The sequence below is a fragment of the Vulpes vulpes genome, chromosome 15 (assembly GCF_048418805.1).
Source record: "Vulpes vulpes isolate BD-2025 chromosome 15, VulVul3, whole genome shotgun sequence".
Taxonomy (NCBI): Eukaryota; Metazoa; Chordata; class Mammalia; order Carnivora; family Canidae; genus Vulpes; species Vulpes vulpes.
The window spans coordinates 108,726,781-108,747,313 of NC_132794.1; the positions used below are offsets into that span (position 1 = coordinate 108,726,781).

The 20,533-nt window shown below is 44.3% G+C and overlaps 1 protein-coding gene across 9 annotated transcripts in view; it reads right to left on the minus strand.

Annotated features, from left to right (window-relative positions):
* FGFR2 (fibroblast growth factor receptor 2) overlaps window positions 1-20,533 on the minus strand; it is a 105,147-nt gene that overhangs the window by 54,232 nt on the left and 30,382 nt on the right. For all 9 annotated transcript variants that reach the window (XM_072740250.1, XM_072740249.1, XM_072740248.1 and 6 more), the window contains 2 exons: window positions 11,868-12,037; window positions 580-703 (listed from right to left, as the gene is read on the minus strand). In XM_072740250.1, the coding sequence (XP_072596351.1) occupies window positions 580-703; window positions 11,868-12,037 (294 nt within the window). The remainder of the gene's footprint in view (window positions 1-579; window positions 704-11,867; window positions 12,038-20,533) is intronic.

Sequence of the window (20,533 nt, forward strand, 5' to 3'; positions counted from 1 at the left end):
CTTTTAAAAAACAAAGTTCTAGGGGCGCCTGGGTAACTCAGTAGGTTAAGCATCCAAATCTTAGTTTTGGCTCAGGTCACAATCTCAGGGGCGTGGGACTGCACCCCACATCGGGCTCTACACTTTGCGTGGAGTCTGCTGAAGATTCTCTCTCCCTCTCCCGCTCCCCCCTGCACTCAATCTCTCACTCTCTCTCAAATAAAGAACTTAAAAAAAAAAAAAGACAAACCACAAAGTTCTCCTAGAGCATATCTATACCCTCTCCCTGAAGACACCAAAATTTCTCAGAGTAAATCTCAGCTTCCAGAACACCAGCACATTTCATATCATGTCCATTTTGCACAAGATGAAACCAACACGAGGAAACTAAGAGGATCACACAAAATGCATAAAACATGGCTCATCGGGAAACAGAACATTGTCAATCCTCCTCAAATGACAGCTTGTATTTAAGAAAGAAGGAAAAAGACCAACTCTCCTTAAACCACGGGGAGAAACAAGACTCACTTTCACGACGTCAAACGAGTCAGGCTATAGCAGGCTGGTGAACAGCCGCCCCTCTGGGAGAAGCACACTCACCGACGACGTCGAGGTGGTACGTGTGATTAATGGAGCCATACTCATTCTCTACCACACAGGTGTAATTTCCTTTGTCGGATGGGACCACGCTCTCCATAATAAGGCTCCAGTGCTGGTTTCGTACCTGCAAAGATCAAAGTAAAGGTGCTTATTTCACAATCTTGGCACAAAATACCAGGTGCTTTGCTTCCTTGATTTAACCAGAAGCTGGGGGAGACAAGGAAGGTAGAGAAGAATCACCTTTATTCTAGATTGCCCTCAGATACTGAGTACTCGGAATGGAGACAAAGGAAAATGATCATTATCATCAAGGTGAATGTCTAGCAAGGGATACGAATGTGTTTAGATACGTAAGTGCGTGGAGTGGGTCTGTCACCGTCATGGTTTGAGGGTTCCTCCAGGAGCTACCAAATGGCCGGAGGAACCTGCACATTAGCCTGCAACCCATCAGTGCCCCAGAGCACAGGGGCTAAAAGGTTGCTCAACCACTAGGTACCTTCAGATCCCATAGCACCAATGATCCACTTAGGGCCAACACCAATGAGCACTACTGTATGCCAGGCACTGCTCTGAGCACCCCCATCCGGCCTTAGCAAATGTGATTCTCCCAAGGAGCCCACAAGCTAGATTCTGTACTGTTCCTCGAGGCTTCCAGCTTGCAAGCCTGTCATTTCTTTCCCCATGGCCTTCAGATGCTGTCTAGAAGTCTCGAGAAGTCTCAACTGGGAACGAAGGTCTGCCCCTCCCATCTCTGGCAGTGGCCAAATAGATGCTACATATTCCTGAGAGATATACTCAGAATTCCAAATATGGGAGCAATGAATCCTCAGGAAACCTAAGTTGTATATCCGTCTGCTTACAAACTCCTTGAGACTTTTCAAAGATAAGCAGCATATGTGAAAATAAGTTATTGTGACTCCCACCCACAGTTCTGTCAACATGCAAACAGACTAGACTCTAACATTCCCACCTTGCTTTTAAAATATTTTAATAGACTCAAACTTTCAAGCAAGCATGACTTTTCCTGACTAAGGTCAAAATGCAGATTTTATCTTGCCGGTTCTCCAACTCCAAATCACGTTTTAAAGGTATTCTGGGCAAGGCACTCTAAAGAAATGGAGAGAAAAAATAAAAAGCCAGGGCCCTACTAGTCTTAACTATGATTTCAGGAATTTCAACTGACCTTCTGAATGATTCCCTGAGCACTGCAAGTGTTTTCTGCCTTAATCACATAAAAACCGATAATGCCAGCAGAGCCTCTGCAAGCACATGAGTGAGTCAAGGAACTGGAGAATAAAGAAAACCATCTCATGAATGCTCCACGATAAAAATGGGGGAGAGCAGAGCAGCTGTCCACGTTGAAAAGTGGCACCAGCAGAGGTAAGAGGTTATCAGAGCCTGTTACCACCCAACTCGTGTCCCGTCAGATGTTCAGCTCTGTGGGAGCCACTGTGACAGAGGGCAGTTCCTGACGCTGAGTTCAAAACCGAGACCACTGCTCATCACGGACAGTCTTATGCAGGATCACGGGGGTGAGGGCTGGATTCTTCTTGTGCAAGCACTGAAGAGTGAGTTCTGGGCAGACAATCACTTTGTTCTCGCTGCTACCCTCTCACCGCCTCCCCTATATAAATAACCCTGAAGACTGTTTCAATCGAATGTCATGGGGTTGATGATGGGACGTGCATTCTCACTGTCACAGGCGAAAAGTCTGGTGGTAAACTCAATCTGAAGGCATCAGACCCCAAAGGAGAGAGTCTGTCCTCTCCATTGAAGACGTGCTCACTGCTCATGGCCGGGCCGTAGACTTGTAGGAGAACCAAACCAAGAGGCCAGGTCTCCACTTAGGAGGAATGAGCCTTGCATGCACAGCATATAGAGGGAACGCTGTGAAGAAGACACGGTTGCCAAGCCTTCCAGGGCAATGAGAATTCTCTGCCCAAATCCCGGCCCCCTGAGTGTTACCCGGGAGCTGTGTGCTAAGAGCATGAAAGATGCTGGCAGTAACTCTTTGATTCAACTTGAGGCAGACGGTCACACACTGAGACCCTCCCTCTCTAAGCTCTCAGGGGCATCAGAAATGGGACTTTCCTGGACTCTGAAGAGCTCATCACACAGAGAGTAACTTAGGGATGAAGCCACAGGCCCTAACGTCACCAAGCCACGTAATCCAGCATTTAGCCCTGCTGTAAATATTCAGTTCTTTGAGCCCCCGCTCAAATGTCATGCCCATAAGCCCTTAATCACGACTAGTGCCTGTCTCTGGACCCCATCCAAACTGTCAATGTCTTTCTTGCGCCTGGATCCAGATTTGGCACACAGCGCATTCCAAATGGAGCTGAACCTGAACTGCCCAGGGAGGGCATCGTCTGCCTCTGCCCAAGACATTAAATCTTGGCATATGCCGCTCGGCATACCACTGCTGTTTTTAACCCCAGGGCATCATATGGTCAGATCCAATCTCTCGTCAGGGCTGTGGCATTCCACATAAGATTCCCCACTCAAGAGCGTGCGCTCCCTGAATATTATTTACTTCCTGGAGATGCACTACAAATATTAATAAGTTAACATTTATAAAATGCTTTCACAATGAGAGACACATTTACCAAACAAGGTGCTTCTGCCCTTTCAGAGACCTTGGTACTCGATCAATACTGCCCCATGCGATGCTGTTAATATTTATTTTCTTACACCATCGTTCCAGTATTTGATTACTTGACATACCACCAGTCCCAAATTTTATGAGCTGTGGCATTTTCCAAATGGACGCCCTTCGAAGCTGCCAACAGTGGGAATGTCTGACACTTTCACAGGGGATATCCTACTATTAATTAGTGGTTGCTTAATGACAAGCTCAAAGAGTACAAACAGTAACTCTATCAAGATGGGGAACAAAGACTCAAAGACTTCTTGAGTTTCTCTTCTAAGTTCTCCATCTCCATACCACGATTCAGTGTCAACCTAAAGACTCTATCCTTCCAACAAAAGCATAAGACGTCCTCTCCTATATATATATATATATATATATTTTTTTTTTTTTTTTTAATATGCCTCATCTTCTTAGTGCAACAATCCTTCTGGCAGTTAGGTCCCAGTTTGGTAGAAGGCACTTCTTTGCTTTCACAGAAGAGGGAATGTAAATCCCCAATAAACATATGAAAAGATGCTTCACCTCATTAACAATCAGGGAAATGCAAATTAAAACAATAATGAGACACTGTTATTCACCAGCTGATTAACAAAAATTAGGAAGATCCACGTCATTGAGTACTTAGTGAGGGTGTAGGGAGACAGAGACTCAAATTGAGAACAGGAACAGAGAGAAAAACCTCCCTGTAAAATAATTTGGCAGGGCCTATTAAAATTAGCAACGCATTTTTTTTTTCTTTCTACCCAGTTAATTCCACTTCTAGAAATCTAGCCTACACAGAAAACAGCAGGATTACTTCAAGGCACATGAACAAGACTGTTGCTTCGAGCACTGTTTGTAACAGCAAAAATGAACCCATCAGGAAGAGAGTCATTAATAATATACAGCTCATCTTATATGAACGAGTGTGTACTTAATTCATTCCAACAAAATAGCATACAGTCATTAAAAAGAGCGAGGTATTCTTAAATTCAACCTGGTAAGATATCATTAGTAGTTATTGCTACATGGGGCGGGGGATGGGGGAAATACGTGGGATTAAAAAGAAGTGTATTCAGGATCCTGTTTTATAGAAATACACACACACAACCCTACAGGTGCCTACAGCCCTGAATTTATAAGCATGACTGTCTAAACATAGCTAAAATCAGAACAAAAATGTACTAAACTGTTAGCAGTACATTTTACATAATGAAGTGGTAGGATTACGCATGTGTTGACTTTTTTCTCATTTTCACTTTTTGCATTTAAACAGAAATCACACAGTTGACAAAAAAGTAAAATAAAACTGCTCCCCATCCCCCACCTCCCCTTTTCAGTAGTAACTGCTCTGCTGCAAAACCACCGTGTCTGGAACTCTCTGGCAGACTGAGCACGAGGGCCAGGGAGGAGAGAAATCCTGCACCAGCGGCCACATGCACAGTCCTTTCTTCTCATTCCTGCCCATGGCCAAATCTTTGTGGAATTCATCATTATTTTTCATCTGCCAAGGAACAGAATTAGAGAGCATGAGGCTTCAAAACTATGTTCACTAAAGACTTGTAAAAATAACATTTCAATACTGAAACAAAGCAGATTGAAGCGAATGGCCTAAACTCTTTTGCTCCTAACACAAAAAGTGGATTCCACAAACATTCCACACCCGTGGTCACAAAGACCAAAGGTGGCCCAGACAGGTTTTTTCAGAATTCCTCTGCTACCTAAGTCTTCCAAGGTGCATGTCTAAACCCCAGCTATCTTCAGGTGACAACTGGGAATGCAGATTTAGTTTGATACGATACCAAAACACCCTGGTGAAAGGTGAAAGGCCAAAGACCCAGGCTGTCACCTGGATGTTTGGTTTCCACAGTGAAAAAAAAAAAAAAAAAATCTGGACATTTCCAAATACCTAGGTGTTCGATAATAAGCAGAATAAACATCCAGAAGCTGGATGGAAAGTTTTGCTCTATGCCAAGTCAATGAATACTGTGTCCATGTGATGGCCAATACCCCCAAGACTTCCTTTCACCAGTACCAGGGCCCAATTTATAAAGAAAGGCAGCAATCCCTTTGAACCATGGCCTTTATAAAGGCAGCCCATGAACGACATAAGCCAGTAGTCATTAGGATGCACAGAGCCCTACGATCCCCATGTCAGACCCCATTTTCTAGCAGGTTCTTGGGGTCTCTAAACCAGGGCTCTGGAGGTGTGCACAAACCGAGCTTACACGTGTCAAGGGCTGTGGCACTCACTGCTGCTTATCACCAGGCAGATGTGGAGGCAAATGCCAATCTGATTAATGCTTAAACTCCCGAAGTTTGCTTTTCAGGAGGTGTCCACAGAACAGGGCGAGGTGAGCTCTGACCCTCTAACACCCAACTGCAGAAACTTTCCTGCACTCAGTGAACAATGCATGGGTCTCCCAGAGGAGTCAGAAGAGAATTACAAAATGCAAGGCTGTCCTCAGATGCCTGAAGGGGCTCTGGAAGGCGCTGGGGGGGGGGGGGGGGGTGTGGAGAGTGCCAGCAGGGTCACTGCCTTTCAAATTTAACTCTAAAAACGTCATGACCGGGGCACCTGAGTGGCTCAGAGGTTGAGCATCTGCCTTAGGCTCAGGTTGAGATCCCAGGGTCCTGGGATAGAGTCCCACACTGGGCTCCCCTCAGGGAGCCTGCTTCTTCCCTTCCTCCTCTGCCTAGGTCTCTGCCTCTCTCTGTGTGTCTCTCATGAATAAATAAAATCTTTAAAAAAAATAAAATAAAATTATAAAAATCTCATGATCTTCCTCAAAAAGCTAAATGAAGAATCACCCAATGACCCAGCAATCACACTGCTAGGTATACACCCAAAGGAACTGCAAGCAAGGACTCTGATACCTGTGCCCCCATGTTCATAGCTGAATCGTTCACAAGAGCCAACAGGTGGAAAAATCCCATCAACAGATGAATGGATAAATCAAAGGAGCCTATCCATATAATGGAACATTATCCAGCCCTAAAAAGGAATAACGGTATGATTTTTGCTACAACACATCTGAACCCAGATGGAAGGACAAATAACCTAGGATCCCACTTGCAGGAAATACAATACCTGCAGCAGGCAAATTGAGAGACAGAAAGATTAGAGGGACCAGGGCCGGGGAAGCGGGGGATGATTGGCAGGAAGAGGAATAGAAAATTATTGCTTAATGGAGAGTGTTTTGCTTCAGGTGAAAAACAAATGACAAAATTTATATTATATTTTACCGCGATTTTGAAAAATCCTACACAGATCATGGACCACATGCTGCACTTTGCTCTCAACAGTGTACCTTGGGCGGACACTTACATGTGCTTTAGGATGCCACTACTACCTCCATGTTTCTAAGAGATCACAGTTGTTTTTCGTTTTGTTTTTTTTAATAAAAATATGGAACCACATTTGAAGAAAACAGTTTAGTAAGAGCATGAACTTTGGAGGAAAACCACCTGGGTCCAAATGGCAGTTCCACCACTGAGGAGCCACGTGACAAGCCTCATCTGTAAAAGGGATGAAATAACAGTGCCCCCCTCTTTGGGCTGCACGGGGACCCAAAGCTGTGGCAGACGGGAGGGAGGCACCCAGTACAATCACAAGATAGGTGAGCAGTCAGTGCCTGCTGGCTGAAAACAACACACACCAGCTTCCTCATCACAGATGGCCTGATCTGGGATCAAAGCTGAAATGCCTTGGCTGAGAAAAAGAGCTCAACAAGATATAAATATATTGATAAGGACATCAATAGTGATTTTTACAAATAAACACACTTTGGGATAACATTTTTTTTTTTAAAGATTTTATTTATTCATCTGAGAGAGAGAAAGAGAGAGCAAAACCAGGGGGAGAAGCAGGCAGGGAGGCACATGGGACCTGGGATCACAACCTGCACTGAAGGCAGACACTTAACTGTCAGAGTCACTCAGGCACCCCAAGATTAGGCATAACATTTAATCAAAAGTCTCTAATACGACATCTAAGTAACCTGGAAAATGTAAATCTCATTAACCTACCCAGCAAAACCACCAGTTTAGTTGTGATTGAAACGGGTTTCACCTCATCTCTCCTTGGACCTGAAACATACCAGGAAACAGACAGTACAGACCCTACAATGCCCCACTCTGCTCAGGGGCTCCATGGGAGTCCTCAGTTCCAGGATGCCTGAAGCTCACCTGCTCAGGTGCCACTTCCATGGCCAGCTTGAGGGGGTGCTGTGTTCTGTGATCTCTCTGGGTTCTTCTGCAGTTAGTCAGCAGCACGCAAGGCAGTTTTAAGACTACTCTTGCTCTCTATGCTTGAGTCATTACCTAGGAATGAGTTGGGAACTGAGGTGGTCTACTAATTGCCTTGGTCTTCTTGCTTTTCTGCATTAGATTGTAATTACTGTTCAGAGCCCTTTGAAATATCTAGCCTTAAAGGTAACCACTTTCTTTAAAAAAAAAAAAAAAAAATCTGTGTTCTTGTTTATGATAAAAAAAAATGGTTGGTGGTTATGCTACTAAATCACAGTTGGAAGGGATCAGATGTTCAAGACTATCCATCCAAACTTCATTTTAAGGCTAGGCGACCTAAAACAAGGAGAGCTTAAACAACTCGCCCACAGTCAAGATTGATGAAAGAGCCCAGGCATAAGTACAATTAGGGAGATATAGTTATGCTTCAAGTCAACCCTTATCACCGTAAATAATAACATCCCACCAGCCTTTGCCCACATACTAAGAAAACAATAATATGACTGTTAAATCACCTTAGAAGGCTCAGCATGAGGTCTTTGATAAATCAGACTGAACTACAGAATACCAAAGAGCTCTATTGGTCATTTTAATTAAAATGAGCTTTGTCCCATTTCATAATTCCCTTTCATTTTGTTTTGATGTTTATGTTTGTTCCCTCCTCCCTTCACTGGCCCCCATATGCACAACATTTCAAAACAAGCTGTAACACAGTGTACAAGGGCCAAGGTGGCTGATCCATAAGCACGCAGAAAGAGCTAGACCGACAGCTGAGCTAGACAGACAGAGCAACCACGGTTTATGGAATGAGATTTATGAAGGAAAAAAAAAATCACAGAAATAACACACATCTGTTTGTGGAAACTTTCAGGTCTTGCTTTCTGGAAAAATACATCTTGGAAAACTTGACACTTTGCTTCTTCGTTAAATAAAGTGGCAAAGGGGATGAGAGGCAGGGGAGAGGGACATTTGGACATCAGGCTGTCCACATGTCAATGGGGTCTCTGCTTCGTGGGGACTGCACTGTACCCTGATTCCCTCAGGTCGAATATTGGGAGAAGCAGAAGTCTCTGTAGGTAACAAAGACCCACCTGTAGCAACCATGCTCCCAACTGCCCCGGTCAGGCCCTGAAGAGGCCAGCACCAGCCAGACAGCTTGAACTCGTGGTGGGAGCAGGGCTGCTGGCTTCTGTGACGACCCAGGACTCAAGACCTGGGGACCTGTGGTGAGTCCAACACATCAATAGTAAGGCTTAGGCTTTAGGTAACTATGTTTTCCCAGGAGATGAGCAATCTCTTTCCCTTTCGAGTCCCAGAAGCTCAATGGATTTCTAAGGGAACCAGCATCCCCAAATCAATGTCCAATAATGACACAATTGTTGTGAAAACCCTTTCCTAAACCCAGGTTGACCACCTTTGCACTTGATGGAGTGACACCCCCATCACACCCTAGGGGTGCTGAAGCATTTCCACAGACCCTTCTCCAGAGAAAGTCCAGCAGGACCAGAAATGTGCCCTCATCACTGCAAGCCAGCATACCACATTCCAAAGGTCAATACTCTGCCCAACTTGCTCTTTTTTTCTCAATGGCAATACATACTTTATTTTTCTAAGATCTTATCTTTTAGGTAATCTCTACATTCAGTGTGGGACTCAAACCCACAACCTCAAGATCAAGAGTTCTATGCTCCACCAACTTAGCCGGTCCGGTGCCCCTAAGGCAAAAAGTACTTGAGATTCTTGTTCCCATGCACTCAAATTCCCATTCTCTCTCACCCCGGAAATGGCTCAAATGGGAAACAAGAAAAATCATTCCATCATCTGCACCTCCAAGGAAACAGGCTAAAGGTATTCCACTGAAGGTCTGCTTTTAGAACAGTGCTCTTCCGTTAGCGCAGTATCGCCCTCGATAATTAAAACTGAACTGCACCTGTTAAAAATCAAGCAGCATTTCCTCATCAGGCACCCTTAGTCTTCTAGCGCATTTATAATCACTAATTCAGATTTGCAAAAAGCTCCTTACCCATAATAATGATGTTGGTCCTATTTATTTTGAGACCAGGAGTTTCTTTCTGGGAGCTCATCAATTCTTCTTCCTTATTTCCAAGGCTGCCTTAAGTGAGGAAACTCATCAACCACCAGGATTTTGACCACTGCTCTTATACTTCAGTTGTATTGAAATGAACCATTGGAACTGCATCAAGTATGTTCTCAGAGAGCATGTGCCTCTTAGAACAGTCCTGAGGCCACAACTGTAGTGGTTTTAACTCCTCCTTTCCAACCAGCACCCACCTAAGGAAATCGCTGTCTAATCGTCCTTTATGAAAAAAAAAAAAAAAAGAAAGAAAGAAAAAGAAAAGAGCAAGCTAACCCTCCGATCTCACCGTGCCTGGCGTAAGCATTGATCTAAGAGCAAAGAGACAAAGCACCCTCCTGCCTACTGCTCCCGCCAACAAGCAGGAGTCATGCAAGACAGGCACGACTGTGTCTCCTTCCACAGCTTCCAAGCTTCCAAGGCACGAACCTAGCAGCAGATGTGCCTCACATCTGTTTGCACGCACAAACTGCCCCATGCACGCACTTAGAAATTTACTCATAGGCTTTCCTCCCGTGGTCCACTAGGCTTCGGCTACTGGTATTTTCAAATGTTAAAACAAAAGTCAAACATTTTTGAAGCAAACAACCCTTTCAAGATGAGAATTGGGGATGGTGTGTTAGGAAAGGGCTCCAGGGCATTTTTTAGGGAGAGGGGGCCCATTTAATCACACAAGTTATGGGGTCAGGGCTCACGTGCCCTCCCAAGTGACAACAGTGTGGTGGACACAGCTGTAGCAGAGAAGACCATCCACCAAGAAATCCTCTTCTACCTGGTTCTTAAGGACCTGGAGTCTGGGCTAGAGCATCCTCTATTTTAGCCCCACTGCAGATTGCCCAAATGGCTCCCTGACCCCCAGGTCTTCTGATGTTCATGCCCTTGGGGAATTTGTCTCCTCCCCTAATGATCTGTTTAATAAGAGAAAACAGCCAAAGTGGTAGGAGGTCACTTCCACGATTAGGTTACCCAAGGCTGTGACTCGTCTTGTTCACACACTACCTCTTCGTGTCTGCTCTCCCTGAGGGAGCCAGCTACCAGACCAAGAGGCCTGCAGGGCAAGGAGCTGAGGGCAGCCTCCAGCCCACAGTCAGGGAGGAACTAAAGCCCTCGGCCCAACAACCTGCAAATTAGTGAATCCAACAACCACAGGAACGAGTCTGGGAGCGGGTCCTTCCCCAAGGCTGATCCTACAAATCAGACTCCAGACTTAGCTGAAATCTTAGTCCCAGGACAGACCTGGCCATGGAAAGCACAACTAAGCCACACTTGGATTCCTGCCCCACAGAAACCGTGAGATAATAAATGTTGTTTAAAACCACTGCGCCGTGGGGGTAGTTTGTTACACAGTAATAGGTAACTAATGCACCTACGCTTGCTTTCCAAACACACCAAAGAATGTCATAGTGAAGTTCCATAAGCCTTCCTCATAGACTAAATTCCTCAAGGCCTCCCTTCCACGCTAAGCAATGTAGAGAATCCAGGTCTCTCTTCCCCTTCCTTCAAATTCAGCCCAGGAACCCCTCCTGACCTCTATCATCCTTAGCATCCCAGATAGCCAACATATTCCCTCCCTGCACATCCACAGGACAACATGCTCTTCTGGCCTCGGTGCATTCAGATCACAGCTGTCTGGTCGGCCTTCCCAAGGGCAAGGAACCCCTGTGAGATGGGGCTGTGCCTTGTCCACCCTGTACGGTGCCAGCCACAGAGGATGCTCAGCAGTCCAAATGCATAAGCAAGACCCTGAATGGGGCATTTACAGGCCTCTTTAGGGAGATGGTTGTCCGTTTCCACCTCCCCCTCGAGTGATGAGACTAAACTTCACCACATTCTGTGATGGGCCCTCCAGACCCTTGCAGACGGGGACAGAGAGATCGCCTCTGTCACCACAGAAGCACTCTCTCTTAAGAAGTAACATTTCATACCCAACGTCCACACCAAGTCCATCCACACTCGTACAATCCTGCTCAAACAGGGCAAGTACCCTTACGCTTCTCCGATTCTGCTCCAGTTTCAGTTTTACAGACTATAAAGCATATAGAAAACAGACTCTCAACTTTCTACCCTTCTGTTATTAAACGCTTCTCACATAAAGAACAATGCAAATGGAGATTATGCTTTTCAAGAACATGCGAGTCCAGGAAAACTTTTTAAAAATATCAACCATGGAAATGACCAATTAGGATAATCACTGTTTTGTTTTGTTTTTGTTTTTTATTTTTAAATACTCCTTCTGGTTCCTGTTACCTTGCAACTCCTTAAAAAATGGATTAATAAAAATGGGAGACACAGAACATTGTGAAAACTTCATTCTACCTTATAGCCTCCAATGCGATGTTCCTGCTTAAACTCCTTTCCGTTCTTCAGCCACCTCATAGTTGGTGTTGGATTCCCCCCAGCTGGACAGCGAAACTTGACAGTATTGGCCGCAGGGACAGCGTGCAGACGCTTTTCCATCTTTTCTGTGTTGGTCCAGTAAGGCGCCCCTGGGGTGGAAAACAACGTTACAATGTACAGAGAAGGAGAGCTTCATTTCCATAACAGGGAAGATAATGTTATTTTGTATGTGAGCGAGCTGACAGCCTCAAAAATCCTTGGGTAATATTTACATTAGGAAAAAAATTTTCTGAAGTCTAGCAGATGGCCCAGCAGAAGGTCCCTGGAGATGCACTGCTCGTTAGTCTGTGTCTCTTAACAGGGAAAAAAGTGTTTGAGGTACCTTCTCTCCCTCCTTCCTGGTGCCAGAATATAAATTCATGGGGAAATCATGTTTTCAAATGCTACTTTCTATAAACAGTGATAACACATACAGTAACTAACAACAGCTGAGTCCTCCAAAATGTATCATTTTAGATCAGCACACCTAGCAAGGGTTCACAAACACACAGTGATCACATACACACACCAAGTGTGCTCTTGAGGCCAAGTCAACTTACCCACTGAAGCTGTAAAGGATAATCAATAATATTACTTCCCATACTAATATGATCAATTGTTCAAGGAGGCATCATTAATTTCCCAGCACCTTATCACTAAGTAGGTATTAATTTTTTTAAAATGGAGAAAAGATTTTTCGGTGGTTGTGGATGCCATAATTCTATCATCGTGTATCTAAACAGATCAAATTTAGCAGATTCCTACTGATTACATGTTAGGTCAGGTTGAGCCCTCCAAATGGCCTGCAAAGTCCTGGATACAAGCGATTCTTCAAACTCAAGAGAAGAGAGAACTCTTTAAATTGCCAAATGAAGGGCATTTTATCTAAGTAAGAACCACAGCATGGATCCAGAATACCACCATAAATTCTTTACGCCCGCCAACAATGGCTAATGAGCACTATTGACCGAGTGCTTATTTGCAAACAGAGCTCTAGAAACTCTCCCATGTTTAACATATTAACCCTGACACCAATCTGATGAGAAAAGCATTATTATAATCCTTGTTTACAGACAAGGAAACTGACGCACGGAGAAGCTACAAAGCTGGGAAGAGGTGTGGGCAGATTTGAGCCAAAGCAGTCCGATTCCAGAGCCCACAGTCTTTGCCCCTACTCTCCATGGCTGGTAAGAACCAGCTGCTCCAAGGGGTCGGAATCCATACCTTCAACCACTCTGATGTTAAAGACCAGAGTTCAGAACAGCCAGCCCGGGCCAAAGGCACACCACCTTCTTTATTACTTGCCCAAAAGTTCCAAGAAATCTCGTATAGCTATTTAACTTTTCACATGTATGTTTCTGTCTCAGCCAACTGGTAGCCAAAATTTCCCTAAAACAAACTTCAACAGGGCCTTGGACGTTCTAGAACATTCTAGAACGCTGGAACTCTAGAAGACAGATTCATAACTGTGTTTACTGCTGATGAGGCTTAGACTGAGCAGCAGCACGCACACTTCACAAGCCAGAGGCAAACAGGTCCAGGCAGGGGTTGTGCCTGTGATGTGGATTTACAAGTCTCCTTTATTCTGTGGATGACACAGCCTGCTCGCCCACTCCCGGGGTGGGTAACAATCCCCTTCTTAATAGCCAGACTTCCACGGCAGAATTAGAAATTGGAAAAACTGCATTCAAAACACCCAACCCGGGACGCCTGGGTGGCTCGGCAGCTGAGCGTCTGCCTTCGGCTCAGGATGTGATTCTGGAGTTCTGGGATAGAGTCCCACATTGCATGGGGCCTGCTTCTCCTCCCTCTGCCTGTGTCTCTGCCTCTCTCTATGTCTCTCATGAATAAATAAATAAAATTTAAAAAAAAATCCAATCCTGTTTGCCTCACCCTTGCTCTTAAAACCTGGCTATAAAAGGTGGGGCCGAGATTTCTTAACAAGAGCATGTTGTATCTTCTTTATCCTTGTTTATCTAAGTATCAAGGTAGGATATAGATGGTGTCTACCCAATGCCAAGACAGTGCAAGCAAGACAAAACTGAGGTGGTCGGTCATGTGTAGGAGAGAAAGCCAGAGTGGGGCCAGGAGGAGAGCCAAGGGAATAAGAACGGAGCTGCACACTTTCCTCTGAATCCAGTTGTATCTGCAATGAGTAGGCAACTTGGTAGCCATTGGCTTTGGCTGTCAAATGCCCATGAACACACCCATTCTTCTGAGGGTTTACCAGGGAGTACTTGATTGCTATTCATCACAAGACTCCCAGAGCCTGGCATATACTGGAACAATTTCAATAATCTTTCATTTTAAAAGCTTCTACTTAGAAAAATCCATCCACAGCCACAGCCACTAAAAAGAAACCATTAAGAGCACAAAATAAATAATGAGCTTTGTCGCTACACAAAGACTTTTATAAATCTGACCTAAATGAAAAGCATACCTCATGCTGTCAGGTGTCTGTACTCATGTCATTTGTTTAAGTAAACACAATAGCCTATTCATATGAATTAGCTAAATATTAATGTAATAACTCTTTGAGATAACATCAATTATGGCTGCGTTGATCCTTTGGAATGTCTTTTCTTTTTTATATAAAAGAAATCAACAGATATGTGCTTACATTCCACAGGGCAGGATTTTTACATTCCCTAAAATGTTAAAAAGTAGGATTTAGTTAAAGGAACTAGGAATGTTGCTGTGTTCCTCCCTCACTTGGCTAAGCTGTCAGGGAGGCTGTAACCCACATGGGGATCAGCCCAGACCACATGAGCCCGTACGGTCATGGCCTGTGGCAACAGCACACTGGCAACCAACACCTTTGTCTTGGCACCTAAGAAATGATTTAAGGACAAGGGTGAAAGAATTTTGCTGGAATTTCTGGCAGGAAGCCACTTCCCTGGGGTAAAATTTCAATCGTCAAAACTGCACCTATAAAATCTGCTCGTGCAAAAGAGACACACGGCCATGAAGCAGAGTATGGGCACCAAGCTTGTCATCTAAAGCCACAGAGGAAAGAGAGAGAGAGAGAGAGAGAGAGAGAAGAAGAAGAAGAAGAAGAAGAAGAAGAAAAAAGCCACAGAGATGCAAGGTGGGCAGGGCAGTGTACGAGCCAATCAACAGAGCAGAAGCAGACGGCCTACAGGGTTACCTATTTAAACCTACATCTGCAACACTCTCTTTCCCTGAATACCTGTAAATAGTGACTCAACAGATAAGCTGTCAAGTTTTCGAAGTTCTGTGAGGCAGTGATGGGCCACCCCAACGCTCTGCTCCGTCCCACTCTGGCTGAGTGCTAACATCACACGGGACAACACACTTCTGTGACTAGGCTTTCCTGGAAGGTGTTGAGCTCACGAATTGTTTTTAACGAGCATGATGCTGGAAGGGAGGAATTATTTTATACTGGCTCCTCCTGAAATAAACTAGTTTTATGTGAAGTCTGAAGAATCGAGAAGGTCTAGAAAAATAATGAGACTGTGACTAGCCCTAGGTGCGCTTCATCAGTGGCCTCATGTCCTCTGCGAACTTTGTATTCGATATTTCCTGCCATTTTTGCAGTCTGGATACAAGGAAACACCAGACACCACTGCTCCCCGCCCCCCCCCCCCCCCCCCCCCACACACAACACATATACACCAAGCACAATAAAGCAGCTGGTAAGAGGCCAGGACCAGGCTCTTCTACCTGAGGCAGCCTCTTTTCATACAGTGGCTGGTGAACAGTGTTAACTTTCATTTGGAGAAGGAACTCACTTAACAAATCAATGATTTACAAAAGCAAGATGACCCTTGCACATAGTAGGTGCTCAGTACAAACATTTCCTCAACAACTTCATAAAAGATGAAACTGCAAGCAAAGGCTACAACATGTTTCAAAGAAGTGTCTTCTTTGATCCCACTTAATGGGTCTTCTTCCCTGGCATCATCTTAGGGATGGTAAGAGGAATGAATTTAAACTCTCTCAACAGAAAAGGAATGGTGATATAAATCTCAGATGGCATAAAAAAATGAATTCTGCTAAATCAGAGGTAAACAAGTTGAACTATAGTATATGTGGGTCCCTTCTGCTCTGACCTTCTCAGATCTTCCAACGTAACATGTAACAGAAGAATGATGTTCTCCTAGTCATTGAATACTAACAGTGAGATTAAAGGAACAATAAAACTCAGCCAAAAAAAAAATAATAATACATACATACATAAATAAATAATCCCATCAAGGAATACTATATCTACTCAATATCATCTTCCATACAGTTATTGTCTATTAGTGAAAATGCTAATAAAACTTTACTTTTAATATAGCAGTAGTCTCTCAAGATGTGCTGGTTAAACAGAGATGTATAACTCCACAAAAACTTCCCTCGAAGTCTCTTTGACACATCACCTCCACCTCACAGTGAAGATACATCATATTCCTTCGCTGGGCCACCTCTTTGTCATTTATGTGTGTTTCCATCACCACGCTGTCTCCATACTGAAATGTATCTGTTTCAAGGTCTGCTGACCAACAAGAGTAGAGCACCTGGAGGGTACAGCTCGAGTTGTCTTTGGCCCATGGAGAAGACGCTCAAGTGTTTATTGGAAGGATGGATGCATGGATGGATGGATGGACAGACCGACATATGTACCAGCTGGATAACTGTTAAAAGCTTGAGCTATATAATGAGGGAGTTGAACTGAATGTTCTAGTAAGGTCCCTCACCCTCCTAACATTATGTCTCGGTATTCTCTAGGCAGATATTGATTGTGTCAACAAATGGTAGGATTAGAGGGTTTCTTTTGACCATGTAAATGAAAACATGGGCTACCCCCACAGTAGCCCTTACATGCCCCAGTACGTATCCCAATATTGACATCTAAGATCTATGGTCTCTTCTCTTTCTGGAATCAAAAAGAGAACACAGCCCAGCGGTTTAAAGGAAAAACAAAGAATCACATTACCACTGTTATCAACAGGCCTCAGTGACCATCTGGTCTAATGGCTGATGTGATCAATGTCACCCAGAAAGGTCAAGTGATCTGATCAAGGTTGCATGGCCAAGGCCAGGCTGAGGCTAGAACCAGGCCTCCAGCTCCCTGGGCAATGCTCTTTCAACCATTCCAGCCTGCCCTTTGAACTCTCCCATGGTAATTAAGTCAAAAGTTCAAGATTTATGTGAGCTGTGGACACTGATGACTGCCAACTGTATTTTTATTGATGCAAAAATAAAAAAACATAGCCTGTTTCAGCTCCTAGATTAAGTCTCACAAACTCCCTAAAGCCCTACTAAGGCCTCTGTCTTAAGTCTATAATTAGGGCCTTTAAAAATATCACTAATCAGGACATTTGAATGCTTTGACCCTGACTGGGGTAGGGGTGGGAGGATGTCTCTGAGCTCTACCCCCATCCTTCCAGTAGACTGAGGTTCATCTGTTTTCAGTTTTGCATACACTAAGAGAAAACAACTCTAACAAAATACAGAGATGTGAGTGAGTGCGTGATTATGGGGGCAGCGGGCTTTATTTGAAAATCTCATTAAAAACAACAACTTGCTGACCAGTGAGACACTTGATAAGAAACACATTACAACAAACCAGGCAAGTGACCCTCATTAGAAATGCCTGAGCCCACTGGGAGACCAGCTGCCTGTGGGAGCTCCTAGGATCTGCCTTCAAAAGAAACCCCCCCCACCTCCACTTGTTGGTTATGCTGGTTGACCACAGGGGAGGCCAAAAGAGATAATTCAATCCAACGTTCCAGACAGAACACCATCCCTGCCTTGTGTGATGAAACACGCCAACCAATTCAGGATGAGCTTTTCATTACAAAGGAACATCAAAAAATTGAGGAAGCCTGTGTGCTTTGGGTTAAGTTTAAAATTATTATTATTATTACTACTACTACTATTATTTTCAATTCCTGGAAACTGCAACACAACATTCACCAACTTAGATATAATCTCTACCAAGTAAAAATCCCAATTAGACCAAAGGTAACTGTAACATGTTATTATCAGCAAGTTTATCAATGAAAGGAGTATGGAATCTCAAGCCAAGTCCCTTCATTTTCCCTAGCAAGTTCCAAAAAAAAAAAAAAAATTGCCTTTCTCCCTGACACGGAGGATGGGCATCTATCTGCAGGTCTCAACAGGAGTGAAACCAAAATAGAAAATTGGGCATGTCTATCTCTTCACTCAAAGAACAACTCCAGGAGCAAAAAAATCTTGATAAAACTGCCTCACCATCAATTCCCTCTAGTTCAGCAGTTAACCTGAACTGTGTCAATCACGACCTTCCCAAGAACGAAGTCTCAAGCTCTTCAGAAACATTAATCACTTAAACACAAGCTTGGGGTAATAAAAAATCACTCGGAGAAAAAAAAAAAATGGACATGAGTGTCTACTCATTGGCTGCCAGATAACCCATTAAGCTACCTGTATGTACCTAGGGGAGGCAAGGACTAATTAAGTTATGCTTTTCCTGCTGACATATAAACTCTGAACTTTTCAAAACCCTCAACCTGGAGGCATTTCAAAAATTAGCATTTGAAATTGTTAACTTTCTGTCCGAGAAAGTCTGTTTCACTGAAGGGCATATGTAAGCAGCATTATTTCCTGGCAGCCAGGCTTGTAATGACATCACGGGATTGTTCCGCTCAGGGAAACGTCCAGCGCTGGTAAGGTGTGAGGTCATCAGCTAGTCAGCTGCTAAAATATGACCTGAGAATGCCCTTCACATCTGTGATGGAAGAACTTGACTTAAAAGGCAAGAGAAAAGTCAGGTCAATCAAATCTGCCCATTGCAGGGATTTTCAAAGCATGTACAACAGGATGTTAATAAATGCTGTATTTTAAAAAGGATCTTATGGTCAATGAGTTTGGAAAACCCTGGATAAGGCCAAAGTTAAACAGATGTTTTACCATTGAACACTGCAGAGTTTGTATTAGCTGATGGACACTGTAAGTCCCTGAGAAAGGGTCAGAGTAGGAGGCACTTTTCAAATTCACTTCAAAATACAACTCCTTCTTGGCACGGAATTATTCTGCACTAGGGCTCCATGGGACAGACTTTGGGGAACACCAGCTTATTCTCTTAATGTGCAGATCAGACCGGAGCATTACCGTTTGTAATGAGACCCGTAAAAGATGTACGTGAGGACTGTAATTTCATAAAATATTCCCTCAACATCCAAGCTAATCCCTGCCTCCCAAAGTGGTCTACCGGGAAAGGCGGGTCTGAGATACAACGTGATACCAGCCCGTGACGCTAGAGACACTAGGGAACAGGACAGGTGGATTTTCAAAATCAAGCCACTCGATCAGCTTGTGTAAGTGGGGAAATCTCTACAGGGGAGCCCACTTTTGAGCTGAGCTGTGTTTTGTACAATGGTGTGAGAGTCTGTAAGGTCAACCTGAGTGTTGCAAAACATTCCTATGAAAATCAGATCAGACCTACTTTCATGGCCAACATTCAACAAACTTGCCGTCATTTGGGGCTTAATTTTGCCATTGTATTTGACCACGGTGCTTTTTGTGCTCTGTACAAAATTTAAGAACCCCACCAGGCAGATAAGCTTACCTTCTTACAGCTAACCACCCAAATTAGATAAACAAAAATCTAGCACACCAGCAGAGGGAATGACCCACGCAATGTAGTTTTCAAGCTGATGGCTGCAGAACTAACGTCTAGCAACCCAAAAAGAGAAAAAAAAAACTTCAGACAAGCCCAGAAATGTCCCTGTCAGCACAGGGTCACTGGAGCATCATTTGTTAACTTCAATGAAGAGGAACTTTCAAACACACCCCAGTGGCATTTCCAGACAATCAGAAGGCACCAAAGGAATCGATCTGGACACATGGGTGTTTTCCAGGTGGCTGAAAATGCATGGAATTTGGTGCTTCTACAATTTTCCCTATTAATCAGGTCAGGCATTTGACACTGGAGGTGGCAAAAAATTGTTTTAATGGCAACATCCCCTTCCCCGCCTTGCCAATTACCCTGGCCATGGCATTCCTCTGTCCACACAGGCCACAGCTGCTTAATCTCTGCTGCCCCAGGCTGCACCTGTGAATCAGACCAGCCTAATCACACTAACAGATGGCAGAGGCCAAGTAGCCAGCTAAGAACTGCTATCACTTTAAATCGCATCTAATGTTTCACAGGCACCAAACAGAGGCAGTTCCCGACAGCAGTATCTCCCTGGTACAGCTAACACCAGCCCTTAATCACTGCAGAGCACCCAACTCGGGGCGGACTTGGTGTCATTCGAGAGCTAATTACATAGAACCCTGGTCGCAGGGTGAAGGCATGGCATTCATTAAGTGTGCTCCACTCCCTGGACCGTCTGCACAGGCACTGGGGGCAGTTAGGAGCAGTGTTCAGGAGGTCCTGGAGGTCCATGGCAGGTAATCCTTCCCAATCACCAGAAAGAGCTTCAGGTCACTCAGCCTACTTGTTACGTAACCTATACCTTGCTGTTACATGTTACTCCTTCCCAAGTATTCCTGGTAACCAGGACACGGTACTGATGACCAGGACAATGCAATTCGCAGGCATGCCAACACAACCCAGCTGCCTCCAGATTCTGACATGGGGGCACCACTTGAGAGCTACGAACAGCAGGCAA